Below are 27,881 nucleotides of genomic sequence, written 5' to 3' on the forward strand. Positions count from 1 at the left end.
AAGCTAATGGGAAGAGAAATCCAGAGTAAAAAAGCTCAATTGGTTAACGCACTAGATTGTGAGTGCGTGAGAGAAAGACGAGGTGGTGATGAACAATGGAATGTGTAGCACTATTGTAAAATGACCTATCGTGATTCACGCGCTTACATCCTGGAGAGCCTCTCATTATTAAACATATATTCGCCTCAAAATAGAACTGGAATTACCAACTCATAGTTGGGCGGCAACGCAACTTCACTTGTCTTCCTTGTTCCCAGTCATGTTTGTCCTGACTCCCAATATCCGAAATTCAACATATTGTAAATGGTTAATTAACATTTCAAAGTTTATTGAAGTTAGTCACGTCATGCCATCCCACTCACGTCTTCCATGGAGGTTGTTAGAAAACATTCCCTCAAGCCCAGAGAGCGCTGGCACTGATTCATAGCTGAAAGTGTTTTGTTTTTTTTTTGTAGAAAATAATGACGCTGCACTGAAGATCACCTTGGATCCAGTATGCCATCATTTTTTTAGAAAGTTTGCTTTCTTTGTTGTTAAAAACATTCTTACGGCACATTCTTGAGCACAAGTCAACATTTGCGTCAACAGAAAAGAATTTGAGACGACAGGTCCCATTAACAAGACCCAAATTCTGTGTTTTGGAGTCACAACAACCTTGACCTCATTCGCTGATCCTTGACTCAAAGCAATTATTCAGAGGAATCACCAAGAGGCCGCATGGAGTTATGGGAAAACACTTCACACCTTGTGCAATCATAAATCTCAGAAGACACCTACATGTCTGCCCAGCCATGCTCTCCCAAAACATCGATGGCTTTGAGATTTTCTCCGGCTGAGATGTACATCTCTGCCGCTGCCTGAGGCTCCTTGCTGCACTTGGCCCAGTCGGCCTGCTTGGCCATCAAGATGCGAGACGTCTTTGGGTCCGCCGCCCCGACGTAGTCCTGCAATGCGCAAAGAAACGCATGAAGAAGCATTGTGATATAAAGACAAAATTAGGGCTGGGTCTCGATTGAAATTTCCCAAACCGATGTGATTCAATTAGATTTTCGATTCCCCATTCACTTTGAATGATTTTCGATTCAATCAAGGATTTCACAAAGTAGCAATTTTACTTTCGTATTGAAGGCATTCTCAGAACAACCAATGCTGCAATTATGTTTTCTCTGTGTTGTGTTCATTTTCAATGCCTGGTATATCTCAAGGTACATTTGTTTGGACAAGTATCATGATGGCACCTAAAATAGATAAAAATAGCTTAAGAGAAGAACTTTTCCATGTCTTCTTTACAGTAAAAAAAATCAGTGGCAATACAACTAAGCTTAAGCAAATGAAATGGGACAAAATATAATTAAGTCATCTATATCACTTCTCTGTGTTCCTCAGTAATAACTTTAGGGGTGTCAGGCATCACATTGAACAAGAAATTGAAGAAAAGAAGTGGTCTAATAATCCCGGTAATTATTTCCGTGACTGTTGACACAAGCACAAACTGATGCTTTATAACTCTCAAGAGACACGTGAAGGTCAAGTTGGAGACAGGAGGCAGCCCGAGTTCCTCCGGTTCCGGCATGCGCCCTAACTAAAACATTCAGCCTTTGGGAGCAGATGGCCGCATGGCCACATAAATATACAGCAGCTACATCAAACACACATCACGCAATCTGACACACAAGCAACTCGTCAGCACTTCGTCATCTGCTTGGACTATACAAATGCGCCGCTGATGATCAAAGACTTTGCATGCATGTAAACAGAAAAAAAAAAAAAAAAACGCATTAACTTGTTTTTCCCGACTCCAACCATCCTCCAAAGGAATCATGTAAAAGCAGATGCTCCATTTCCAACTACGAATGTGGAGGTGAGCTTTGTGTTATGAAAGAATACATGCGTAAAAGCATGCTGTGAGCTTGCCATGTGCTGGGAGCATGATTTGTATGGGCTGATTTATGAAGAGATGACAGGCCGTAAAAAGGGCTTTTAAGTGGTTAAACGGCACATGGCGACATACATCGTGGTACGGGGAACATCAGTTAGGATGTTTGTCTCTTGGCTCGATCATTGATTAAATCACCTTGGCGTAGTCGAACATGCGCAGGTCAGTGTACATGCCCAAAGCTTTGGGTTCCTGGCCGGTCCGCTTGTAGAGCTTGGCCGCCTCGTGGAATTTCCCCTGGTAGGCGTAGATGTCGGCCAGGAACAAGTCGTTGTCGTTCTCGCCCCTCTTCTTCCTCGCCTGCAAATCAGACGACACGTGTTGCAGTATTTACGTCCTTTGTACAGACACGCACTTGAACTCACTCTTTCAAGTTCATTCAACTTTGAGCATGTTCTTGCAATTAATTAGAAAAAGAATTAGACATTGTCTGCCAAGTTGCTGCATGTTATGTTGCAAAAAAAATTTGATTGTGCTCCTCATGTTGGTGTGTTTCTTTTTCATTCTGTCAACTTTGGAAAAATCATCACTGCAAAACGACCTTACAGAATGAACTTGATCAAATGATCAAATGTCCTTTTACCTCAATGCTGTTGATGAGCTCCAGGTAGCGAAGGTCTTGTATTCTAATGAAGGCCTGTAAAATGGAGAGAAGATTTAAATGCCGCCTGCCGTTACACAAACACACACACAATTGCAGCTCAAACATTAAATGGACACTTTGCTTATGAGAGTGGTTCTCAAACTGGGGTCCAGGAACCCGTGGGGGTCTGCCAGCTGTAACTTGTGGGTCCTCAAAATTATCTGCAATACATTAAGTGAAATCGTTGTATTTTTAAAGTCACACTGACATGTGGGGACCTGCGGCGCGCAAATAAAGCAAACATAAATCGACATCCAATGACTTCTTCCCGAACTTAGCTCCGGGCCAGTTAACTTGACTTGTTTTTGTCGTATTCCATAAAACTGACATTGCTGCATATTTGCAGCATTTTTTTAGATATCTCACATATTTAGTAGGGTTGTACAGGTGATGCTAGGCAAACTCTGCAAATTATGTGCAGCTTGGGGGCACATACCGCAGGTCAAAAGTTTCCAACACAGAAACATGCAAAGGTTCATCATCTTTTTCTTTTTAAATGTTCAGTGGTATGGATTCCGTGATTGCCTTCCAGCAGGCTCCTTTCTTGTTCTCCGGTACACAAAGTAAAGATTATTTCACTCAGGCTGACTACTTCTCAGGTGGAATTAAATCACCAGTTGCTTTTGAGAAAACCAGTCAAAAGAGTGTTTAAAAAAAAGTTGCTTAACATACGCTGACTGTGCTTTAGTAAACTAGCTCCTCTCTGTTCCCCTGCCGCTTTCTTTTAGCACGTCAGCGAGCAAACATGGATAATTGATGAACGGTTCCTTTCTTATCATACAGGCCATGCATATTTTGTTTAAATATTAAAAAACTAATTTCCCTGGCATTTAGGGGTGCACCTGGTGGTTACGTTTAATGCCTCGCCTGTGAGATGTCCCTGGAGACAAAAAGTTTGAGAACTTATTATCTGGAAGGTACAATAAATACAAACAAATTTCTATTGCTGCACATAAACCCAATCAAACGTAAATACTTCAAGATGAGAAAAGGTAACTTGCCTTCTTAGCAATATCAAAATCCAGGCCCTCAAGAGCTTCTGTGGCCAAATCCCTCCAATCGCTGTCTGTCACACCTAAACAGGCGATTTGGTGGGCCTCCTTAAACATCTTCCTCTCCAGGTACTGGTACATGGGTGCAGACTGGGAGGAGATTGCAGCAAAAAGCAGAAGGAAATGTAAATTCAAAACTCTCGCTGCATGAGATGAAGAAGATTCATGTGGAGGTTCTCATTGGACTCCACAGGTGTTCAAGTGAAGATTACCCAACTGTAATTGTTAAAATCACCTCATACGGGGATGGTTTGGGCTTTGTGGATTTAAGAAACAGCAAGCTTTTTGGATTAGCTACCTACAATCAGTGCCACACTGACACACCCACCTGAGGAACCTCCACGGCAGACATCGAGTAGACGTGGAGACAGAAAATTTTGGAGCCGTTGAAGCCCACCATGAAGCCTTGCATCTTCTGCTGATGTACGGGAAAGTTGCTAGCTTTGATGTTAAGATAGCCGTTGCCAGAGAAGCACAGCATCACCTCGCACTGCGTGTTCCAGGCCACACTGTTAGCATTAGGCTCCTGCAGGGAAAGCAAAAAAAAAAAAAATAAATAAAAACACAAGATTGAAACATGTTTACTCTGTTAATTACTCTGCTGTCTGCAGCCAGGTTAGCATTGCAAATGAGAATCTGTTCTCAAGTGCCTTACCTGGATAAAGAAAAGTTAAACAAACACAAATAAAATGTGGTGTGCATCCCTTCTTAGAATGTGTGTATGTGGCTGTGGCTAGGAGAATTAATCACTCACATTCAAAAACTCAGGCTCACTGGGAGTCAGCACACACAGGTGCCACTAAATTACCGTATTTTCCGGGCCATAGGGCGCTCTTTAAAGTCCCTAATCTTCCCCAAAACAAACAACGCGCCTTGTAAAGCGACGCGCCCATTATATGGACTGAGCATCACTCTCGACCATCAACCCTTTTACTCATTAGGCTGTACGGAGTGCATGTTAGCACACCCTGCTGGTCAAAGTCTGAGTCATCTATGCTTCTAATTGACCGTGACTTATACATTATGTGACTATGGTGTTTGGGTGATGGTGTAGGAGAAAGCTGGACAAAAGGGCAGCTGTCCACAATGTTGTAGTCTGTCTTATCATTTATGTTATTGCAAGCAAGAAACGTCCCAGGTTTAGACAACAGACTGCAAAGAGCCCAAAGCACAACAGCCCATCTCTCTAAACAGCCATACGATTGGCTGAGTCTGAGTGGCTCCCAAGAAGCCATTGCTGTAATTGGCTAAGGCTGAGTGGCTCCCAAGAAGCCATTGCTACAATCTTTTTGTTATTTTTATTTCTTTTGGGTATATAGATGGCATGAGAGATACATGTTTTGTGTTAATCTTATTTCTTTGATTCATTGTTTGCTTGTATGCTGAGTTTTTTTTTGGTTTTGATTTGAAACCGTGACTCTAAGGAGTGTGGTGACCAGTGAAGTCCCTCCCCTGACGTTGTCTTGTAGATTATTGCCAAGACATCTTTTATTGGTTAGAATCATTGTTATTGGCAGTGATTCCTAAAAATGTGCATCTGTCATTGAAACGGGGTGATACCTCAGGCAATGATCCCTTAGGAGATTGGGTCCTGGTGATCTTGCATCAGCTAGTGCGAGCAGCTGAGCTAACGCCTTGTAGTGTATGCATAAAATACGGAAATAGCACCCTCAACTGGTGTTGCGCCCTTTGATGCAGCGTGTCTTATGGCCGGAAAAATACGGTAGTTTAAATAAAGTTCAGATGTTCTAGTAGGATTTTGCAGACATTCTCTCACTCACTCATGAAAAGACAAGACGTTTTGAAATGACTAATCTTGGACTGATGCTTTTTTCGCCATCACAAAAAAAAATCTATCATTTGAACAGGGGTGTGCAGACTTTTTAGATCCAATTTAAATACATTATTTCATGTTCTATTCAGCGCCACTACGCCATGGAAATACAAAAGTGCTGCTTGCTGACCTGAAAAAGCAGTTCTTTGCTGATAATGTCGTAGACCAGCAGAGTATTGTGCTCGTCCACCACGGCCAGCTTTTTTCGCGAGGCGCTCATGTCCAGGCATCGCACTGACGTTGACAACTTCAGGAGCGTGATGGGAAATGGGTTGTCCACAAAAATCTTAAGGATCTACAGGAAAAACAATCAGATAACATTTAGAGCAAAGCAGTCTTGCTGAAATACATGAAAAGTACAACTAGCAACTTGAGATGATTTCCCCAAAATTAGGAAAATAAAAAACGCTGAATCTGTTTGGATTGGCTACTTCAAATTGTGGACCTAAATTGTGATGTAAAATGTCCACAAAAAAAAAACACTTTGTCATCATTAGAGAATAAGAAATAAGTGAATAATAGCTAGGTTCACATTATTGACTCATTCCCTCCTCCTCAATCACTACAAAGGGATTGTTATATAGTAGATAGTTCATTTAAAAAAAAAAAGAAATCCTGTCGAAGTGATTTGAGAGTCGGGAATGACTGCCGCCTTTGCAATCATCATTTATTCCCAACTCCCCAATCACTAGAGCAATGCTACATGGTATTTCATTATGTTACAAATGCTCTTACACAACCATCATCCAAGTATCGCATCTACTATTCATCTTCTTTTTTTTTTCCAAATATCTGGAAATACTTACAGCTCCATTTTTTAAGCCCACCAAAAGGCCTTCTCGGCCTGGGGGCCCGCCGATCACTTTGATGTAGCGAATGAGCGACTCCATAAGCCATTCTTTTTCTTTGACGCTGGAGAAGGACAGACACTGAAGTCTCTTCTCCTGTAAAACACATCAGCATGAAGTGCTTCACTGGATATCATGTCAGTGTGTAAATCACCTGCCCTATTTCCTTTAAGCATCTTTTTTTGGGGGGGGAGGTATTCATCAACACCTAACAAATCTTGGCCCAATGCTCTTTTATTAAAACAAGAGTACAAACAGGACGCTGGAAAGATAAACAAAGGTTTGCTTTGACGTAGCGGCGACATCCCATATGAAAACAGCCCATTTGGAGTGTCTAAAAGCTGTCTGAAGGATCAAACACGAGCATGCGTGTTTGAGGACCATCTGAATGATTTAAAAGGAAGTAACCTATGTGTTATGGCAGCTTTGCCTCCCCAACAGTGTCTGTCAAACACACACGGACAAGAAACAGAGGCACGTACTGAATCGGCTTCATGTGGCCTTTTCCTTCACTCATGACTTACTTTTTGGAGTTTAGGAGTGTTAAGAGTAGTAGTGAGGCAGGGCCTGCACAACATTTACAAACCACATGGAAACATAAGGGAAACACATGATGCTGTTTTTGACCCCCTACGGCCTCATTGAATATCAGACCGCTTGCTCTCAGTCAAAGTAGTCAAGTAGTCTCAACTCGGCTACAAAAGAAGTTGCATAGCGTTTCGAACCTGACACAGGACGATGTGATTGGAGCAGACCACCAGCAAGTTGCACTCAAACTTCTTGCAGATCTTCTCTTTGATGCGATAGCGCATGTCCGAAGAGTCGTCGGAGAAAAGCTCGTAAATGATTATCTTCTCAGGCAGCTGGATGGCCAGGCGGTTTTTGTAGATGGCGATTTTCTTCACCAGCTCACCGCACTTAATCCTCACTGAAGAAGACAAAGAACAAAAGAGAGATACGAAAGCTGAATGAAGCTTCTGCGCTACCCTGCGGTGGGGTCCATTGTTTGTGGAAGGACTAATAATCATGCACATTGAAAAAAATAAAAAAATATATGAGATATGTAGGTTTATAATACAGGTCCGTGTACGGCAAAGAACGAATCAACCCGTAATTCCGTCAAACACAGTACAAACTCATCAAAATGTAAGACAAAAATACAACAAATCATTTATGAGTATTTTTTTAAGAGTCAGCTCACCCTCAGAATTCACACAAGTACAAACAGCAACCATAACATTCTGAAAAACGAGTTTAATTATTATCGTGATTGGTTGCTGGAGCAAAAGTGCACCTTTTCCTTCCGTGATGAGGTGCTGGACAATGACATCAGTCATGTTGTCGCGATAAGCATAGCGATCCTTGTAGAGCCCGTGAACTGTACTGAAGTTGAGCTGATAGCAGGCAATAGTCCCATCTTGGCAGCCCATCACCTATAGAAGAAACAACAATGTAGCAGCGCATCTAATTAACACCTCCAAGAAAAGACTGCACGAACGTTCCTGTGGTTGGAACATCCACACAGAAAAACGGAAACTTTCAGCACTCAATTCCCTCCTCAATAATTCATTGCTTACGGCTAAATACAGCAGGAAGAAAGCTATGAAGGTGTTAGTAGAAAATAAAACTGTCTTAGGATGCATGTGTGTCATTTGAAAAGGTGTTAGTTGTGTCAATTTAGAAAATTATTGACACTCTTGCATTCTCACCTGCCTTTTATTCTTAAATGTACCAATTCACCCGCGGAAAGAAACTCACCATAAAATTGGAGTCAGGCTTGACCCGGCAGGTGCACACCCTGGAATTCTGCTCTCCAATGACGCCCAGTCGCACGCCATCTTTGGTGTACAGGGACGCCTGTTTGTCCGAGCCGCCCATGACAATGTACTCGCCCTTGGAGAAGTAACTGACGCAACACGGATCGTACGAGAGAGTCCTGTCCTTTCCAATCTGACACAGACAAAAAGAGACAGGAACGTCATTTGAAAAGGCGTCTCTTTGATTTATTGTTGAGGCCCCCCGGCCAACATTTCCCACCATCTGGGCCAGCATCATTCGAAGTCAACACCACATCCAACCATCCTTTTAAGAGTCGATTTATAAAAATAAATAAAAAAGACAGAGAGCTACAAGGACAAAAATAAGAAAGTGCATCTTTGTTTGAAGCAGCTGCTATCTTAGTGTTCAAAGTCCATGTCCACAGCTCGGTATTAATTACACACCTCTACACATCTGTTTCTCCTCTCTGTGGGAAAAAAAAACACAGCCTGACAACCCACAGATGATTCTTATTCACTGCACACAATTCCTGGCTTTGTAATCAAAACTGAATGTTCAGTGAAAAAATAAAATAAATAAGTAGGCCAACGACAGTATATGAGCCCATGGCATAGCGGCAGAGTAATGAACAGTGCATAGTTGTGTTCAATTACGGCGCTGCCCACGGGGAGTTTTAGGAGAGAGGCGAGACAGCAAGGGGCCATGAAATCATAGCAATGCAGCACAGCCGTTCCATTTGAACGGGAAACCAGGTAACTGCATTATTTCAGACTTTTGTACAGTACATACCGGCGGTCATCTAAAATGCCATTTAACCTCCGTGTGTTTTTCCCCATGCAAGCTAAATAACACCGTTGCTCCCGTTTCCATTGGAGCACAAGTTTTGGCATACACACTCATGAAATTGGTAGCTTGCAAATGACGTTTGTTAATGTTACTTGGGAGAGTCACCTGCTTTCCACTGAGTTGATAGAAGGAAAGCTTCTGACCCCAGTCGGCCACGGCCAGAATGTCATGTTGCTCATCCCTCAAGAAAAACGGCAAAGAAAATATATTAGCAGTAGAAATACTCAACTTCACTGGATGTTCATGCAATGTTACGTCTTTTTATGTTATTATAAAGTCATTACATGGACAGATGTAATCTACCAAAAAAGTGGTGCTAAGGAGACATTTCTACGCCAGGGGTCACCTACATGATGTCCGCGACCATATGACCATATGAGTAGCCCGCAGGCCTGTTCTAAAAATAGCTCAGCAGTGATCAGACATTGTGATTCACTAAAAGTGATCATTTGAAAGTGGAAACAGAGGCAAAAATTCACAGAAATCAAGTGTTGTTTATTGATGTGTGTGACAGTTTTCTACCTTTCTAAATCCCTGTTTAAAATTATTGAGAAATCATGAACTTATCTTTACAAAGATGAATATCAATAATTATTAATAATAATTAATTCAAGGCCAAATGGGCAAATTAGTTAGTTCAGAAGCATCGAGATGTTCTGAAAAATTCAATTTAAAGGGAAACCGCCAGTTGTATTACTCCCAAACAAACAATAAGCAGATGATTGTAACTTCTCATCACTGATGTCTTACCCCCACCACCCTCTCAAAATGTCTCAGTGGTCCTTCAGGTCCAAAGATCCATGTCTATCTGCTGCCACCTCTTGGTCCTACATGGAACTACCCTTCTTAAATGCGCTTGAATTTTAGGCTGAAAGTCTGCCGAGTGTATACTAACTTGGAAGGGTTCCAAACGATAGACCAGACTGGAGCGGAGGAGCTTCCCGAGCGGTCTATCTTGACCTTTTCCTCGCCGTTCTTGTTGCGTATGCTCACCACTCCATTCATCATACCAAGAGCAAGGTACTGCCCATCGTTTGTCCACCTGCGGAGAAACGCTTCAATAGATATAGATGTGCTTCATTCAAGTTAACGAGAGAAGCCTCGGTTCACTCACCCACAACATGTTATTTTGCTGCTCACTTTGTGTTTGTTCACCGACTTTTGCTCCGGCGACCAAAGGCCTACAACAGTAAATGAGTATCGGGACACTCTCAAAACATGAGGACAGATTTATACTACTACCGTTACATCACTAAGAAGCCCAGTGTCGAGGCAAAATCAACACAAACTGACCGAAGTCACCAGAGGAACAGGATGCAAGTTGGTGAGTGACTGGGTTGTAGGCAACACACTGGATCGAGTCGTAGTGGCTACAGATAGTCACACGGGAAAAGACACAATAGTCACATTTTAAAACCTTAAACACTGGCGTTGGAAGTGTGTGACAGTCAGTATATTGTGTTTGTCTAAAAAGCAGTATGTTACACTTACGTGTACTTTAAAATACCCTCCAATTTAGATGTCCATATTATTATGCTCTTGTCTGCTGAGCCAGAGGCAAATCTTTTACCTGCAGAAAAATACGGTTAGCAAATAATAGTAGCAGCCAGCAAAGAAAATTAAACAATTCACAAAATGAAAATGACTTCATTACCGTCCTTGGCATAAGCAACACAGTAGACTACATCTTTGTGTCCTTTTAAAGGTTGAATAATGGTTCCGTCTGAGGTGTCATACACCTACAACAAACACACCATTTGGCTATGAGAGAGAACTGAGAAGTCAGGCTTTGTTATTCAAGCAAGTAGGCCTAAATATATTTTATTCATACAGCACCTTTGAAAGAGCCTTATTTATTTATTTAGTGCAGAAAATATTAAAAAACAACTGGAAACAAGTGCAAATAAAAAAATGATGCCAAACGATGGCACCGATGTCATACAATACAATACATTTTTTTTTATATGGCGCTTCAAGGTAAATCTGCAGCAATTTTAGAGTGCACAATTGTGTGCTGTGATTTTTAATGTAGGAATGGGTTCTCCTCTTGTATTTTATTATTGTTAATTATTAGTTTTGTTCCATGTTACACGGATGAGGGAACACCGTGATTGAAAAACAATGTGATTCTCATTCAAGTGTATAAGCCAAATGTTACTCACCACTGCACCCAAGAAGCAGTCAACGGCATTAACACTTGGGCATGAAAGCCTGACAAGTGTCAGTGAGTTTATGAGCTGCTTGTCAACAACATTAATTACTATGCGATAGCCAATTGTTATTTTGCAAAGCAACTGTCGTTAGATTACTTCACTGAGTTACGTTTAACTTTAGTGTAAAAAAAAAAAAAAGATATTTTAGAGTAATGCATAACTTTCCAATGTGTTATGTTTTTACTGTATTTGCTTCCCCTGGGTTCCATCCTACAATAACATATTTCCTTCCACTGTTATACAGACGACAGTCTGATCTATGTCCAGCTGAGTAAAAAAGATGCTGGCTAAGGTAAAGCCCTTCCTTTCTCAACAGCACGTAGAAATAGAAATCCATGCCTTTGTTACATCTATCCGCTACATCTATATAATTGTAATGCACTTCATTTTGGAGTCAGCCAGTCCTCCCTCAAGCGTCTCCAGTTGGTGCAAATATGCTGCTTCTCGCTTGGAAGAGGGAGCACATAACCCCAATTCAGGACTCTCTTCACTGGATCCCAGAGCACTTTGGGGTTCATTTCATGTCTTGTATTGCATTGTATTGTTACCGGCATCAATGATAGGTTGGCTTCACGAATAGAATGGCTTGTTAATTACTGCACTTCATCCCTTGGTTTAGAACAAAACTTGCCAGAAGTCTATCTTATTTGCCGCAATGAAGGCGATGATCGCTGACTTGGGAGCTATTCCGCAATATATTTAGCCGCACTAGCGAGCCAGCCGAAGCTCGTTGCCAGTTAGCTGTGTGGCCCAAGCAGCGGTGAGCTTTGTGCATCGGTGATATAAGTGTGTGTGACCAGTCCAGCCCAACAAATATAGAAATAAATTCATTTAAAATCAACCTGAAGGTGTGTGCATGAAATTGCCAAATACAAAAACAAAGGACATTTTTTACACAAGTATATTTAGTTTTAGTTAGTTTTGTTAACAAATAAATGTAGTTTGAGTTAGTTTTCATTTTTATTTTATTTCATGAACAAAAATGTTTTATCAATTTTAGTTTGTTAAGTCGTTAGTTTTCCAAAATAACCTTCGTGCAAAGTGCTCATTTTGACTTGCAAACTGCGATGCGAAGCCGCTTATTTCAAGCGTATTTGTTGTTGTAATAATGGTGCAATTTTCTGTAGGTCCTGAACAGTGAACACTAATTTTCTAAAGATTTTTATGTGGAAAAAACAGGAACTCGTTTCAGTTTGGATGTGTTCAAAAAGCACGATGAACTTTCAAATCTTACCAGGACATGAAGGCCTGCTGCCACTACGAGTTGGGTGCCATCTGGCTTGAAGGCAAGGTCATAAACACTGCAACGAAACAGTCATATTGTAACTTCTGCTCAAAACAAATACTTTGCTTCTAATATTCAAGCATAAAACAAAAGTAAAAGATGTAGATTAGCGTTCTTCTTTTGAAAAATATAAAGATGCAAAAAAGTGCAACATTGAAAATGAGCAATGATGATGCCATGAAAACCTAATAATGACATTTGTTATTACTTGCATGGTCTCATAAAAAGCTGAGGGGAGTCTGTATCAATGCTGCTAGGAATTTTTAAATGAATTAAAGATAAAGATGTCCTTTAATAGTCCCACAATGGGGAAATTTGCAGTGTTACAGCAGCAAAGAGATAGATCACACAGCGGCGTAATGTAGCCGTTAATGTATAACATTAGCAGCAGACATTCATAAAAAGCATGCGAATATACACAGTATATACATATATACACAAATCCACATGTATATACACACTTACATCCCACAACATATACAAGTGTAAGGAAACACTCCTAATGTATGTCCATGATACAGTGAGGAAATTTATAAAAATGCTGCAATGATAAAAAATACTGCAATGATAAAAATTCTGCAATGATAAAAGTACTGCAATGTTAACAAGTTTGACTGCCTGTCATAAACATAACGCGAGCCATGACATCCACAAGCATAAACGTAGCTGCACTGTGTTTATATACTTTTGTTTGAAATGTTTGGAAGTTTGAAAACATGGCACACAACGACGTGAAGGGCCGGAGCTGGACCGCAAACCCTCGCTTTGACAACAGTGCCTAACATACTGCTAGCTTCTCAGTGTTAGCATTGACTAAACGTCTTATTATGTCACAAACAAAACACAATGTATATCCTAGCACTCATTGGTAATCAACAACTGTGATTTAGCTACTGGGTTTGTGTTGTTTGACAGAGAAACTGCAAGTCACATTGCGCTGTGCTAACCTATAGGAGCTAGTTGGCTTAGCAGCGGTTGGCATAGCAACCGATGTTGCTAATCGTGCGGCGTCGCATCCCGCCTGATACTGACGATGACGCAAAGGCAACGCAAAGACGCTCACCAATGCTGACGTGTTGTTTCTTTCCAGACCAGGACAGCTCTCATTTCTTGACAGGTTCCAGCTCGAATTTGGATCAACAGGTGGTTTGCCTGCTCACTTGCTCATGTTGGCTTCTCTTGTCATGACTCGCTGGGAGCGCGCAGACGCAGACTCACTTCCTGCTTCACACTTCCTGCTTCCTCCTCCCTTGCGTCGTCAAAGCTAACCTCGGAAGAAGTCAGAGCAATGCACAGCGGGCTTGCACATTGACGCTGTTGTTGATTTCTCCAGACTGTCAAGAGAAGTAGGTTCATTTGGAACGGATTGCTTTCAGGCGTATATTTTAGGAAAGTACAGGTTTTCGTATCCTAAGCAACACGACAGGCGCGGATTAAGGGGATTCTTCTTTGTCGGGCCTTCTGCACCTTCAAAGCTAAGGCACTTCATAGTGCCCCTTGTGGTGATAGAGGTGCACCGCAATTGATCGCCCCTTCGTGTTTGCGCACTAAACTTTTATAGTTGAACATGAGCGCAGTATTGAAACAAGGGTATTTTATTTGAACTAAGAATGCAACTTTTGGCCTTCTAACACTCGCAAGGTGACAAGTCACCGACACATTTGTGGAATTGTCTAAGAAACGCGGAATTAGCATTTCAAATACCGCTGAAGTCCTCCATAAAAAGCATTTACGATAAAACAATTCCATTTGATGACTGGTGTACCGTACATTCACTATTCTACAGCTTTTCTAACTGATAATGTTCCACTTGCACAATATAGGTGGTGTTTTTAGGTCAAGTAATGCCATTTAAAATGTCACCGTCATTTTTGACACCCCGACGTTCGACCTTTGAAAACTCTGGTTTTGGCTCGTTTGAACTTATAGGTGAATATTTTCAACTCTAGCTTGTCAACCATTTGGAGAAGGCCTTCCCTGTGCAGCAGACAAAACCATAGGGTACAGGAGATATATGTTTGTAGTTCGTTCTTCTTTGCCTGACTAGAATATACATGATCGAAACCACATGGATTTGTGTGCATCCTGCCACCACCCCAAAATGCCTCAAGGATGGACAAGAGAGGTTCGGCAGCGCCGATCGGGCAAGACTGCGGGAAAACTGGATGTGTATATAACCAGGTAATCACTTCCATCCAGCATAACAGCATTTCTGGCTGTGCAGTGCCCAACTAAGCGTATGTTTATGTTTTAAGTCCCCAAGGGCAGACGTTTCGATCAAGAGCTTCTCTGCGTGCGTTCTTTGTGAAAAACACTCAAGATATGGACATCAACCTCTTTGATTTTACACCAACCTGTCTCCAGTGTCTCCCTGTTGGAGAGAAACAAACTCAGGGTGGACAGCAAGACATTCCAGAAAATGTTTCAAAAATACTGACTGCACCACTAAAGGCACCGAAAAGAGCAAGCTCCTCCCAAAAAAGCGCGTGTGGGGAGCAGATGAACTTTGAGAGCCAAGCGTCTTCTGAACATACAACGCGGGCGCATGAAGATGCCATGTTGCATGAGGACGGTGGTAGGCTGGGCCCGCTGGAAGCAAAGCTTCCAAGACAGACTGTGAGAAACTCCAATCTGGATGGCGTCAAAGGAGGCGAAGATGAGGTGCAGATTGACAACGAACCGAATCGGGAATGGAAGGTTGTCGTCGATGGCCAACAGGAGGAGTTACCGTGTGTTGGGACTGCTGGTAGCGCAGCAAAGAAAGTAGCAAATTCCAAGAATAGTAAGTAATTATTTGGAGACATTGTCAAAGTCACAACCTTTTTCCTCTTTCACAAACACGTTTTTGTACAAGCAGAGTCCAAGAGTTCAGAAGACAAACGGAAAACGAGCCCTTACTTCAGCAGGAAACCATTTGCAGATGGTAATGTGCTTTACTTGACTAATTGTGCATAAATGATGAAGAAAGTGATGAAGAAATGCCATCCCATACGTGGAAAGGTCCCAGTCCCCCTCGAAGAAAGGCCTTCAAGAAGTGGACACCTCCTCGTTCTCCTTTCAACCTTGTTCAAGAAATCCTTTTCCATAATGTCTGGAAACTGCTAGTGGCTACCATTTTTCTCAATAAGACAAGTGGTAAGTTTCAAAACACACACACACATTTATGGTACAAATTCTGGACAGTATAGAAAACATTAATATTGACAAATGCTGGGGGGAAAAAATGTGCCCTATCTCCTACTAGCATCGCTAGCCATTATATCTTGTCAAATGACAAAGAAAGGCCGGCAAACATTTTCGACGTGTCTGCTGTGAGAAATTGTCTTCTAGAAACCTGATGAAGGATATTTGCTTGCCTGTCTGTCGCTTACAAGTGGCTGCGATGTCTTGCGATGTCTTGCCATTGGACAACAATTAACATCCTCCACACCTTCACATAGCATCGGATTACTTGAATTTTTTTGTGCACCCTCGAGGCTGTCATGAAATGATCTCAAGAAAATGTTTTCTTTCAATGACCACATGACATAAAATATGATCCAACAACATTCTTTCGGTATTATTGCCAGCTAAGCACATAGCAGTTATCAATACTACTTACTATTTTCTATACATTATGTGCATGCTAAATTTGTGTGCATAAAAAATGTTCAGTGTGTGTGTGTGCGCGTGCACGCGTGTGTGACAAAAAAAAAAACCATTGTCTATTTCGATGATTTTTGCGTTTTGCTGTGATATATTTTTTGGACTATTTATAGTCTGTACAGTACAAGTGTCTTGTGTTTTATGTCAATGCTGCAGGTAAGACAGCCATTCCGCTCCTTTGGAAATTCTTCGAGCTGTACCCGTCTGCGGAGGTGGCCCGCCGAGCCGATCGCACGGTCATGGCGGAACTCCTCAAGCCGCTTGGCCTCTTTGCACTCCGGGCCAAAATCATCATCAGATTTTCGGGTGAGTGAAATTCTTGTCTTCTCAAAGTGTAATATCTTAGCAATGATTGCATAAAGGTGCTGCATCTCAAATACCATCTTGCAACCACACACACGAGGCACTAACCAGTGGATTTGGTTGAGCCGAAAATGCTCAGTTGTATTTAACTTTTAATCACAATACAGTAATTGAATTAAGGTGGGGGTTTTTTTTTCCTTTCAGCGCAGTGTTAAAAGTGTGCTCAATGTTGTAATGGATTACAATAATTCATTTTAAGTACAAAACCTACGCCTTGTTTTTAACGAACACTTGGGCCTACTCCACTTCTGTAATTGAATGTTTGTCACTCATGATGGTGGTATTTGAAGAGCTAAGATTTTTGGGTGGTGGGATTTGGTGTAAAAAATTTAAGACGTAATGGATTATATTTGTATCCAAGCAGCATGTGAAATTTCTACGTTGACCTTTTTGTCGTGTGCAGACGAATATGTGAGCAAAGAATGGCGTTACCCCATCGAGCTGCACGGCATCGGGAAGTACGGCAACGATTCCTACAGGATCTTCTGTGTGGAAGAATGGAGACAGGCCAGTCCTCATTTGAACTTCAACATTGGGTTGGCGGTGAAGGGTGGGGAGGGGATGAAGCTAAGCAAGAGAAATCCTTATAACAATGGCGGTAACAGAAAGTTGAGGTGCCAATCTTGGTATTGCTGTGTTTTGTTCAAGGTGACGCCTGACGATCACATGTTGAACAAATATCACGCCTGGCTGTGGGAAAACCAGGAGGCGCTGGGAATCTAAAGACGGCACGAACAACTGTCCATGAGAAAAGCTTTCAGTCATCAGTGGACTTTTTTATTCGGAATATTCAAATGTTAATGTTTTCTCAAAGGGACAATAAAATGTGTTTTTTAGCAGGTTGTTCTTTGTCTCAGATGTTTGATTACACCGGTCACCAAATTTTAAATAAATTTTTTAATCAATGATAACTTTTCAAGATTCTTCATCTGCCCTCTTTTTTTTCTTGAGTATATCAGGTTTGCATAATTATCATAATGATGAACAATAATATAAGACATTTAGTAATATTTATGAATTAATGGTTTTAGGTTTGGCATCAAGTGAATTTTTTTCCTGAAACGTCATAGCTATGAATTACAAAACAATGTAAAAGCTTTTATAAACGCTAAACTTGAAAAAAAAAAAAATTTAAAATATTACAAATCCTGATATCAGAAAATGGTAAAGACATTTTTCGACAATATTTCCATAACTTGAAAAAAACTTCCATAAAATAAAATCTGGTTAATTCCCTGTCCCTCAAACCGTTGGGCTATACTTTTATTTACAAAAGGTTTCCTTCTTTTTTTTCCCAGATAGAATACCGCAGTGTCGCATAATTCATAATATGCTAAATTCCACAATGATATTTAGTCAACTGAGTAGTGATGACCAAAGACGCCATTCAGAAGCTGTTTTGTTGGTGGTGGCGAGCAGCCTGGCTGCCAAGGTTACTGTTGCCATTGCCAAAGAGGAGGCACACCATAGTTTGACGTGTCTCCAACTGACAGTACAGTATAGAACACTTCCAAGTCATGACAGTGACATTTTGATGAGTGGATTTCTCCTGAGGGAAGCGCCTGTGCTACAAAATGAAGCTCCGTAAGCAAAGCCAATATGGAAAAAAAATATATATCTGTATTATTCTTAGTAATTAAGTAAGTACAAATACTTGTTCTGAAGTAGATTTTTTTCTTCAGGTAGCTACACTTAAATATTTATTTTCTTTTACTCCCTATATTGTATACTTTGTATTTCGTCAAAATATGTTTGGCAAATTTACCAACCTCCGCCAAAGATCTCCCAACGTAAAAACGAATGACATATACTAACATTAAATCCCAGCTGACTCTGGACTACAATGTTATTTTCATCTTTTGTGTCAGTGCAGAATCAAAAGCCATCAAATAGTACTACGTCTGAATACCTGTCGATCTGGTTTCTGTACCGCAGTCACACCAGTTTCATCCAAAAGCTAGTTCGAGCAAGTTATCTTCAAACATAATGACTGAGGTTTGACAAGATTCCTTCATCTGCCCGCCAACAAGTCCACATTAATCACTGTTACGATTTTTACCTATTTTTGAAATATACCATGGTGATATTTTTTTACTTTAAAACTAGTAATTCACTTTTTTCTTTTTGTTACGCCTTCTGGTGGAAGAGATAATTGCAACGTGACTACTTACTTATGTGACTCAAGCCCCGGTCTACACTTTATAACTGTAAGAAAAAAAAGTAATTGTTACTTTGGTATTTTTTTTTCTATGTGAGTCCATTTGCATCCTGTGGTTATTATCCATGCTGGTGACATTTTAAATGCATTCCGTTTGAATTTTTCTTCAATTCAACAGCTTCCATTCCCATAGCAACAGCCCCCGCAATGCACCTTCCTTCAAGTGCACCCCCCATCAAGGAATCAAAACTGCCACTCATTTCCGCGGCCTCTGGTCAGCTGCACAACAGCGATCAGGTAGGCGCACCCACGGCTGTCCATATGACATGTCAACAAAGTTCTCAATTTGCAGGAATCTGGCCACAATCATGCACACAGTGCGACCAACCCACGAGGACATTGGCACAGTCCGTCCAATTAGCATCGAGCACATAATTTCTACGTCAAATGCAGACACAAAGCAGAATAAAAAAAAATAATATATAAATAAAATAAAGGGACAGTGTGGTGATCGGTGAAATAAAAAAATCTATATGGAACACATCTGGGACTGAAAGTTATACAACAGTTTTATTTTTTTTTAGTTTTATTTATACGCGTGACGTGGTACCAGTTACAGATTGAGCGGGCCTGAAATACTGACAAGGGCTCATCGAAAACACTGAAAAACACCCATCTTCCTAAACCTGATAGTGTGGAACAGTCTGAGGTAAAGGAGTCCAACGTGCAAATTATCCGCAGGTCTTTCCGAGACTGAACCCTCTGTGCCCGCCGCCGGGCAGTAAACGCGGCGTCAGTCTGGAGACGCGTGCTGTTCACCAACACAATCAACATCGAACGAGCATCATGCAGAGGCGAGAGTATAACAGGTTGGCATGCACACGCGCATCAATGACTGCAGTTCTTGCAGTTCACAGTTGGCTGAGGAGGTAAAAGTATTCACACTCTGTACTGGGAACTTGAAGAACAGTATTTAATGATTGAAATCCTCTAGGCCGACCTACAGTACATTTGGAATTTATTAACCTAATGTAATGTAATATAATATAATATGGAAAAAGTGAAGTGCTGCGAATACATTACAGATGCACTGCAGATGCAAATTGGTTTAACGTGGGCATGTTTTAATAAACAAATAAATTAAAATAAATTGAGAAACAGTTTCTTTCCGAGAGCCATCTCCATTCTGAACTCTCACACACACACGAGAACACCCTTACCTTGCAGAACAGCATTGTGATGTGTTTTTATATACCCTATTCAGTACTGAATTCCTTTGCACTCTCTTATTTATTTATCTAATTTATATATTTGTCTGTATTATTGTTGTATTGCACTGGAGAGGGGAGCCCTCTAATCTCGTTGCACACTTGAGTACAATGACAATAAAGGGATTTCTAATTCTAATTCTAATTCTATAACCAAAACACCCCGGTGGCGACTGGTTGTAGTTTTCGGAAATTTAGCCACGCAAAGTGTTAGGATGCAATGGGTGGCACCAAAGTTGCAGTGAGGAGGCAGACTCCACAGCCGAATGTGGCCACACTGGATGCGTTATTTTCAGATGAGTGGTGTTGGCGAAGCCCCTTTATGGCAAAAAGTAAGTCAAGCTAACGCTTATGGATTCAAATGTCATATTTAACAACCTACTAAAAATTATCCTTACAAAAAGCCTCTTGGAACGTATTGTGATCTGTGGGTCTTGTTGACTTATTTAAAAAAAAAATACATAAATGAGCTTCTTGTTGGAAAATGGACCATCCCGACCGACTAGATGATCCCTTTAAAAGCATACTCACATTCACAGTCATACTGAGTGTTGTGTAGAATGTGTGGAAAGACGACTGTATCTGTTTACGTACTTCTTTTTGACTGATATTCCAGGTATCACCAAGTATGGCAAAAACCTTTTTACGGAACCAGTGTGGAGAAAGAAGAGTACAGGTACTTATAAGATGTCAAACTGCTGATTGAGCGCTTGAAAATGTCTGCGTGGGCCTCTGGCTGCAGGAGGGACTTACGTGAGCATCTCAAGAGGCAAATGGATGCGAAACTCGTTCCGCTGACACTGCAGTTGGCCAACGTGGCGAAGGAAGCGGAGGATCTGCGCGAGGTGGATCGTCTCGCTGTGTACGCTGAACGCCAGCAAAGGCTGCAACACCGCAAGGCCATGGCAGCCTACAGAGACGACAACAAGAAGGTAAGGCCTGCCGATAGACGCAACGAGCTCAGAGGACAATGACCTTTCACCTGCCTGTGTTGCCGTTTGTGCAGCTGATGGAGCAGAAGTGGCAAGACCGTGCACTGGCGCGTTCTTGGGACATCCTGAGGGAGAAGCACATGCTGCGCCTCAACCCCATCAACTGGAGTGGAACACTCAAATAGGTCGCCACACTTGCAGCGTCATTAGCAGGCTACAAAAGAGGGACTGGAAGAGTTATAGAAAGGCAACGAATTGGACATCCTTGGAAATTGTCATTTTGTTAATGTTGTCGTTCAGCTGCCTAGTTGAAATTGGCAAGTTGTGCAATAAGTACATAAACAATTCAAATTTGAACAAGTGAAGTCAATATTTTGTCTACTCATGCAGTAAATTCATTTAAAAATGACTATTCTTGAATATTTTATTGCTGACAAACCTCTGAAGCACACTTCATCCCATTTATCAGTAACATATTGAACATGCGTGGAGTAAATTTTTTTTTCCTAAGTCAACTTGCACGCGCCCCTAAAATTTCAGGTTAGGGGCCGCTGTGTTCCTCATCAACCAACGTATGTTTTACTAGCGCTCATCACCACCTGCACGTTCACTTCCAAATTAAGCGGCAGTCTACAGTTATCAACAATTGCCCTGGACAGGTTTCCCCAGAACTCATTCCACATCTTCCCTCCTGTCAATGCCGTTACTTATCCAATAAATGTCAAGAAAGCCAGACTTCATCGCTTCTGTTGCGTTTATTGAAAAGGAAAACTCCAAGCTGAGAATTAACTGATGAATCAAAACATTTGATGCTGCAAAGCAAACCCACACGACGTGATCTTTGCTGACAGCTCGTCACACTCCGAGAACACAAATTTCATCAGATAGACACGTGTGTAAAGGGACAACTTGAAAATTTACGGAGAGGAAATGTTACACAAAGTAAAATAATAGTGTGTCTTGGTATTGCTTCAGTATGACACCAGAGATGTGACATGGGGGATTTATTTTTTTTTCAATTTGGGCCATAACATAGACGTAACGTGGACTAAATGTCCATTTGTGGCCACAAAATGAGTATAATTTTATAGTTATAATTTGCGGGCTTCATATCATTCCCGTGAACAAATTGGATGTCAGGGTAAGCAAATGGAGCGTGCCTTAGCTTCCAATTACATCATCAATTTCTTCTTCTTTGACCTGAAAGTTTTGCACTCCATTTGCCTTCCTGACTTTCCAGGAATGATATTATTCATTTGTATTTTGTGCGCCACTTATGTCGACCTTGTGGACACAAATGAGAATTTTGCACGAGTCAAATCTATAATACAGCCACAATTCTAAACTAAACAAATAAATTAATGGTAATAAAAATGGCTTGCATCCTCATAATTGGAGCATTATCTAAGCACATCGATTTCCTTTCAAAGCAGCCGCAGCAGCGATGCCATCCTGCATCTGTATGTCTTCCATGCCAAAGACAAGAAATAAATACGTCCTATATGTCCTACCGTGTTTCATTTCAGTGTCATGCATCATTACTAAAACGGTCAAAACATTTCCTGCTTGATTCGTTATGAGCTTCACTGGATCATGAACAAGAGTGAACATGATGATGATGAGGTCGGGATTGTGTACATAGAGGAAAAATAAAAAGACAGCAGCCATTTTGCAGTTGAGTAAATACAGTGGATGAATTGGACAATCAGTAGTGGTGGTTTGCATAAGCCTCGAACCCAACAAAGTCCAGGTAGGGAATTCAGTTCAATTCTTTTCAAATGAGTGCAGTGTTACCTTCATGTCTTCAAGAATGCTTTTTGCTTTCCCGCATCCTTGTAATGATGCAAACAAAATGCAGCACAGGCTTTTCAAGCGACTCCCCAAGGCAACACCACGGGAGGATTTCCCGCCTCTGCCCACTTGTCGGCAGTCCTAGCGGCCCTTGAGGAATCCGTCCAACGTATAGTCACCCTTCTCCGTCAGCCAGTACCCGGCCATGGCGGCAACGCCCCCGATGAAAATGGCCGTAAAAACCATGTCGCCTTTCGCAGCCAGTGTGGCCAGGGCGCAGATGACCACACCGAAGAACATCTGCTGCAGAACCAGAACCTCGTCGTCCGTCATGTCGTCAAACAGGCCCTTCTCTGGACTGACTGAAGGGACGGCCGCAAACCAAAAACAAACGTCAACTCAGCGAACGGCTATAGACCAACTTGCGTTTGCATATTGACATACCGGGAGGTTTATTCTCAACGCAGATGCTGTCTCTCCTGATGAAGCCGTCGGCGCAGTCACAGTGGAACGATCCCACCTCGTTGATGCAAGCCTCGTTGAGTCCCGGGCACGCCATGGCGCCTTCGCTGCATTCATCCACATCTGCCACAATATATGTTTACACTTATTTATATATACTGTATCCATATAATGATGAGCTCATCTCAATTTAGCCCCAAAAGTTCATGCTCATTGTGAATTAGAAGCCTCTCTTTTTGTAATGCCCAAAGATGCCACAAAATCATACTTGGTTAACCGCTTTGCATACTTGACAATGATTTGGAAACACTGTGATAAGCCAACGTATTGAAGAGGTCTTGTGAAAACATTGGAATGCAAGTCATGGTGAGTTTATTAGCGCTTCAAAGTGTCAGTGCAAATCTTCAACAAAATTCCAGTAATCAAACAACAAAATGAAATTCTTACCAAGACATTTAGCTCCTTTCAGCTTGTACCCTCGCGCGCATTTCTTACAGCGGGCAGGACCACTTCCCATGCATCCCACACATGCTTGGTTGCATCCTGAAACCAACAAGTCACACTTAAAAAGACAAACCTATGAGTGGATATATTATCATCTATAGCCCCAAAAATGTATATTCCTGTCCGATGTGTAACTTTAGCTCCGCCCTCTAGCTTATTAACATTTGGAGAGAAGGTGCGCTCCATTTGCTTACGGAGCTGTCCAATAAAGACTTGGGGGTTTATTTACAAATAAGTATTTTGTGGCTGTAATTTGCATTTGGTGCACAAATTAAATCCATGTAATTGAGTTTTGATTTTGTTTATCCGCCCCATGTAATGTGCATGTGCGGGGCCACGGAGTGATCAGGTCAGCTCGACTGGTCATTGCTTACCTCTGCAGTCGTACGAGCCATCCGTGTTGTGACAATAAGTGTTGGAAGGACAACGAGAAAGCTCCGTGCCGCACTCGTCGATGTCTAAATGGACACGAGAGCAGTCGGATAACAAATGTCTAGATAACTGACTCGCCTCGTGACCCGAGAGAGCCCACTCACCCACGCACTTGTTGTCGTGAAGCATCCAGCCCGCTTTGCAGTCCAAACATTTGTAGTCCTGCGGCCCCGAGCATTTCTTACACGAGTGGAAGCAGGCTGCGGGGGACGGGTGACAAAAAAAAAAATAACCAACGTGACAACATATGCCCGTAATGAAATGGCCACTTCAACTTGAGGACACAGAGAGTTTCAGAAAATTGTTCACGAAAATTTCTTTGTAGTAAGAGAGTCAGGAATGAGTGAAATTGCGACTGTAATCATTCCTTTTTCCTAATTGCCTAATCAATATAATTAGCAATGTGACAAGATTTGCCAAGAATGACAAGTTGCCAAATGGAAGGATTTTAGAGGCTTTTGAAGTGCTCAGTCCATGTTTTGGAGAAACTTCCAGAAACATGGCAGCCACTTGTGACGTGGCTACACAAATGTGAGCAAGATTGCAAACAAACAAAAGTGAAAGTGCAAATCAGGCACCTGCACAGGTTTCAGCGGTAGTGTTGGCGCTCTTGTCTGCGTAGTAGCCGTCGGCACAGTCGTGACAAAGTGGGCCCGCGTATCCAGGATCGCACACGCATTCGCCATCCCCCATCCGAGTGCCCTCACCCTCGCAGCGGCCCAAACCGCCACACACTCCACCGGGGCCCGACGGACACTCTGGAATGGAAAAGCGCATGCACGTTATGCTCGCATGTTAGCTTTCGATGAGAGCAAACGGGTCAGCTGGCGACCTTTGCAGTCGGGTCCAAAGCGTCCGCGAGGGCAGCAGAGTCTCAGTTGGTCGATGCACAACCACTCCAACAGGTCGGGCGCCTCCCGCTGTCTACGCCACATCATGTGTGTTAAACACATCAAATGCATGTAACACATCAAACATTGCTACCTTGCTGTAACACTGCAAATTTTCCCATTGTGGGATTAATAAAGGCCATCTTGATCTTGAATTGATCCCCTGACCATAGTTGAAAGTCAAATTACATGAAATGAATGCAAATGCCATTCATTCATTCCAGATCCTCAGAAACACAAATTATTTGGGGTAACACATTTCTAACAGCCCTGTACAGTAAAGTAATGTACTGTATGAAAATGTACAGCAATAATGTATTATAATAGAATGGAGAAAAAAAAAGGTTTTCGTTAATTTATAGATTTGTTTCACATTAATTTGACTGAATTTAACAGTCACTGTTTCCTTTTGTCTGTTTTGTCGGACTAAACAATTTTTCCAACTTTTCATGGATGGAGAAAAATGGCTTGAAAATGATTTGAACGCTCTTGGTTGGCCTTTTAGACTTTATTAATTTCTACTACACCAGACTATAAAAAAAAAAAAGTTAAACATCAAGTTACAACGTGACAATTTTAACAGGGTGATTGTCATTAGACTTTCATTCTTCTTCTTCTTCTCAGCATTCAATTAGCATTGTGTGTTACACAAAAAAAGCCACCATGCCTTACCTTTCCCAGCTGAAACTGACTTGTAAGTCAAGTTTTTACTATAATAAATAAATAAATATTATTATTATTCGATTGACTTATTTATTTTAAATGAACCTAGCGAGAGGTTGAATCTCATTGGGGCCAATAAAGGTAGCAATGTCCCATAAAACTTTTTTCTGAAGAGTTGTGTTCCCTGTGAGCTACGTGACCACATTTCTGGAGTTACCGATGGAACCACCACGTCTCCACCTGGTCTTCTATCTGCTCCAGCAGGCGGTTGCACTCAAAGTCGGCCTTGTCACATGCGCTCTCCACGATCTCCAGGAGACGAGTCTCGCTACAACAGAAAGACAGCAGTTCATCAACACATCCATTTTCTGAGCCGCTTATTCATTGTGCAAATCAGAATAAAAATTTAGCAGTCCTTGGTGCAAAATATTGCAGGGGGTTTAAATTATATATTTATTCTAATGCATTTTCACGACACTAAACAAATTGTTTCAATACTTTTAGAGTGGTCAGCTGCATTCAAGACTTACTAACACTTGTTTAGAACGCAGGAAACGAGCGCTAGCTGTTTCGTTGCCTGTTGCTTTTTTTATCATTATTTTTGTATTTTCCAGTTAAAAATAAACTTTCAAAACTAATTGGATTGTCTGCAGATGTAACGACTAACCTGCTTGCATACTTGGCCAACTTGTCTTCCTCCCAAGCTGTGTTGCCTCCACCAAAGTTCTTGTTGGCTGTTCTCTCCAAGCCCTAGAAAGGAAGAAGGCCATTCATGACAAGGTCTCGACGATGAGGTGACAGCATGCGTAAATGCAACTGCGGTACCTTGATGAAACTCTCCACCAGTTTCTGACAGGTCTGGCATGGCGCCGTATGGACTGTGACGAGCGACAGCTCCGACAGAAGCATCAAAGCAGGCAGGAATGGCCAGGCCTGCCGCATGATGCTTCCAAGACAATACACACACAAAAAACAGAAAAAATCTAGCCATGCAGATCAAACACTGAATCCCAAATGAAAAGTGTACAGATTTTCAGCGTTAACCTTCAATCCAAATCTTGTTGCCAGCTATAATGTGACTTAAGGCTTAAATAAAACCTGTGCTTTGGTGTTTCCAACCGTTAATTGAGCCAAGGGACCTCATTTTACATCCCCCCGCCCCCCCCCCCAATTTTTTCTTTTTTTTTTAAAGTTAGAAAGACTATTTATCCTGAAATAATGATATGCAATTCAAACAGTTCAATATTCAAGAGGGTTCATCGTCATTTCAGCCAGAATATGCAAGTATGATACACTGACTTATATTGTAAAACAGGTTGGTGGCGTTAAAACGCTTGTTTAACTTTGTGATTTGTCCCACCAAATGTCTCTGTATGCCCTGCCTTGGTCCAGGTATTAAATATTATCATCATCATCACCCAGTTTTCCCCCAAATGATAATATATTCCAATGAACATGACGACTGTTCTTTGCTTCCCGTGTGAGTCAGCACAGCATCAGCACCGAAACTAGGGTCAGGTTAGCTTGGAGCACTGGCTAACGAAAATAAGCTATGCTGCCCAGCCCCCGTTAATTTTATTTTGTTATTTTTGCGTGACCTCTAAACAAAACGCATTAAATAGGCCACCGCGGATGTGAGGTCATATTAGAAGCACTGTAAGGTTGCTAACAGTTAGCCACAGCTGTTGTTACCTCAACGAGTCAAAGCCTGAACGCCTGCTCGTCCTCGTCGACGTGACGTCCTTTCGTCTTGCACACGCAAAAGGCACAAAGTCATATTTTGGGAAGAAGCCCAGTGGAATGCGCTCGTTGTGCAGGAATCGAAGTGAAAAGCTTGGCTAGTTTGTACGGTCACACGTCTGGAATTTTGAATGAACGACAAGAGCGTCTTTCCAGTCGCTTCTGTCAGGGACTGATGCTGCATTCGAGGAAGGTAGGAAATGGGACAAAACCCGCTCTGATTGTGCCGGTGTTCCGACCTCAATGCGTATGGCGTAAAGCGAGTGGAAACAACAACGATGGCTGATTCCGATAAATTGTCATTTTTATATGCAGCAAACCCTTTTCACGATTTGTTTTATTTATGTAAATACACGAATATATTCTTTTCAAGCATTTAATTAATTTCACCAAATAACTTCATGCAGGGAGATAACGGCATATCTACGCAATGAGTACAAATCGCGTAGTGTTACGTGGTTATTTAGAATAATTAAATTATTTTAATAATAAAAATAGGTCAGTATATGTTTATATTATACATTATGCGTTGCTATTCAGGGTTTGTGTCTCCATCTGGGGTGCTACTGTCAATTAATGTCACATTGAAGCCGATCG

General features: G+C 41.6%; 4 protein-coding genes across 7 annotated transcripts in view; 2 read left to right on the forward strand and 2 right to left on the reverse strand.

Annotated features, from left to right (window-relative positions):
* ift122 (intraflagellar transport 122 homolog (Chlamydomonas)) overlaps positions 1–13,875 on the reverse strand; it is a 26,619-nt gene extending 12,744 nt beyond the window's left edge. The window contains exons 1-18 of the mRNA XM_088291208.1: positions 13,500–13,875; positions 12,386–12,452; positions 10,593–10,677; positions 10,430–10,508; positions 10,232–10,308; positions 10,053–10,119; positions 9,834–9,980; positions 9,044–9,119; positions 8,072–8,263; positions 7,608–7,746; positions 7,039–7,241; positions 6,272–6,409; positions 5,596–5,760; positions 3,960–4,157; positions 3,581–3,721; positions 2,520–2,573; positions 2,075–2,236; positions 778–944 (exon numbers count right to left, since the gene is read on the reverse strand). Coding sequence (XP_088147334.1) covers positions 778–944; positions 2,075–2,236; positions 2,520–2,573; positions 3,581–3,721; positions 3,960–4,157; positions 5,596–5,760; positions 6,272–6,409; positions 7,039–7,241; positions 7,608–7,746; positions 8,072–8,263; positions 9,044–9,119; positions 9,834–9,980; positions 10,053–10,119; positions 10,232–10,308; positions 10,430–10,508; positions 10,593–10,677; positions 12,386–12,452; positions 13,500–13,543 — 2,201 coding nt within the window. The 5' untranslated portion in view covers positions 13,544–13,875. The remainder of the gene's footprint in view (positions 1–777; positions 945–2,074; positions 2,237–2,519; positions 2,574–3,580; positions 3,722–3,959; positions 4,158–5,595; positions 5,761–6,271; positions 6,410–7,038; positions 7,242–7,607; positions 7,747–8,071; positions 8,264–9,043; positions 9,120–9,833; positions 9,981–10,052; positions 10,120–10,231; positions 10,309–10,429; positions 10,509–10,592; positions 10,678–12,385; positions 12,453–13,499) is intronic.
* Positions 13,536–17,283, forward strand: mbd4 (methyl-CpG binding domain protein 4). Of its 4 annotated transcripts, none has more exons than XM_088291211.1 (8): positions 13,536–13,782; positions 14,484–14,617; positions 14,692–15,218; positions 15,291–15,359; positions 15,437–15,571; positions 16,238–16,387; positions 16,848–16,951; positions 17,093–17,283. In XM_088291211.1, the coding sequence occupies exons 2-8, from the start codon at positions 14,505–14,507 to the stop codon at positions 17,165–17,167; spliced, it is 1,173 nt and encodes a 390-aa protein (XP_088147337.1). In that variant the 5' UTR covers positions 13,536–13,782; positions 14,484–14,504; the 3' UTR covers positions 17,168–17,283. The 4 variants fall into 4 exon arrangements, with proteins under 4 accessions (XP_088147337.1, XP_088147336.1, XP_088147335.1 ...); XM_088291210.1 differs by having other exon boundaries at positions 13,538–13,782; positions 14,386–14,617; XM_088291209.1 differs by having other exon boundaries at positions 13,538–14,617.
* Positions 17,284–18,018: 735 nt separating this feature from the next.
* LOC148340507 (uncharacterized) lies at positions 18,019–21,020 on the forward strand. The gene is made up of 6 exons (XM_088289422.1): positions 18,019–18,028; positions 18,781–18,899; positions 19,344–19,471; positions 20,487–20,546; positions 20,613–20,802; positions 20,877–21,020. The coding sequence occupies exons 1-6, from the start codon at positions 18,019–18,021 to the stop codon at positions 20,985–20,987; spliced, it is 618 nt and encodes a 205-aa protein (XP_088145548.1). The 3' UTR covers positions 20,988–21,020.
* Positions 21,021–21,538: 518 nt separating this feature from the next.
* Positions 21,539–27,570, reverse strand: creld1b (CRELD disulfide isomerase 1b). The gene is made up of 11 exons (XM_088292011.1): positions 27,237–27,570; positions 26,370–26,490; positions 26,212–26,294; positions 25,762–25,872; positions 24,824–24,915; positions 24,570–24,749; positions 24,096–24,191; positions 23,934–24,017; positions 23,503–23,598; positions 23,038–23,178; positions 21,539–22,955 (listed from the first exon to the last, which is right to left on the reverse strand). The coding sequence occupies exons 2-11, from the start codon at positions 26,484–26,486 to the stop codon at positions 22,735–22,737; spliced, it is 1,221 nt and encodes a 406-aa protein (XP_088148137.1). The 5' UTR covers positions 26,487–26,490; positions 27,237–27,570; the 3' UTR covers positions 21,539–22,734.
* Between the last annotated feature and the right edge of the window lie 311 nt (positions 27,571–27,881).

This window comes from Idiotropiscis lumnitzeri, chromosome 3, assembly GCF_059441095.1.
Source record: "Idiotropiscis lumnitzeri isolate Australia: NSW breed Sydney's pygmy pipehorse chromosome 3, RoL_Ilum_1.0, whole genome shotgun sequence".
Classification (NCBI taxonomy): Eukaryota; Metazoa; Chordata; class Actinopteri; order Syngnathiformes; family Syngnathidae; genus Idiotropiscis; species Idiotropiscis lumnitzeri.

Bases quoted from the DNA above. Each gene is read 5' to 3' on its own strand.
- mbd4 (XM_088291211.1), top strand. From the start codon at position 14,505: ATGGATTTGTGTGCATCCTGCCACCACCCCAAAATGCCTCAAGGATGG. The intron at 14,618-14,691 runs GTAATCACTTCC...TTATGTTTTAAG, and splicing joins CTGGATGTGTATATAACCAG to TCCCCAAGGGCAGACGTTTC. The intron at 15,572-16,237 runs GTAAGTTTCAAA...TCAATGCTGCAG, and splicing joins TTTTCTCAATAAGACAAGTG to GTAAGACAGCCATTCCGCTC.
- LOC148340507 (XM_088289422.1), top strand. The intron at 18,900-19,343 runs GTAGGCGCACCC...AATTATCCGCAG, and splicing joins AGCTGCACAACAGCGATCAG to GTCTTTCCGAGACTGAACCC. The intron at 20,547-20,612 runs GTACTTATAAGA...CTCTGGCTGCAG, and splicing joins GTGGAGAAAGAAGAGTACAG to GAGGGACTTACGTGAGCATC.
- creld1b (XM_088292011.1), bottom strand. From the start codon at position 26,486: ATGCGGCAGGCCTGGCCATTCCTGCCTGCTTTGATGCTTCTGTCGGAG. The intron at 24,916-25,761 runs GTAACTCCAGAA...GATGTGGCGTAG, and splicing joins GAGACGTGGTGGTTCCATCG to ACAGCGGGAGGCGCCCGACC. The intron at 23,179-23,502 runs GTAAGAATTTCA...ATATTGTGGCAG, and splicing joins GAAAGGAGCTAAATGTCTTG to ATGTGGATGAATGCAGCGAA.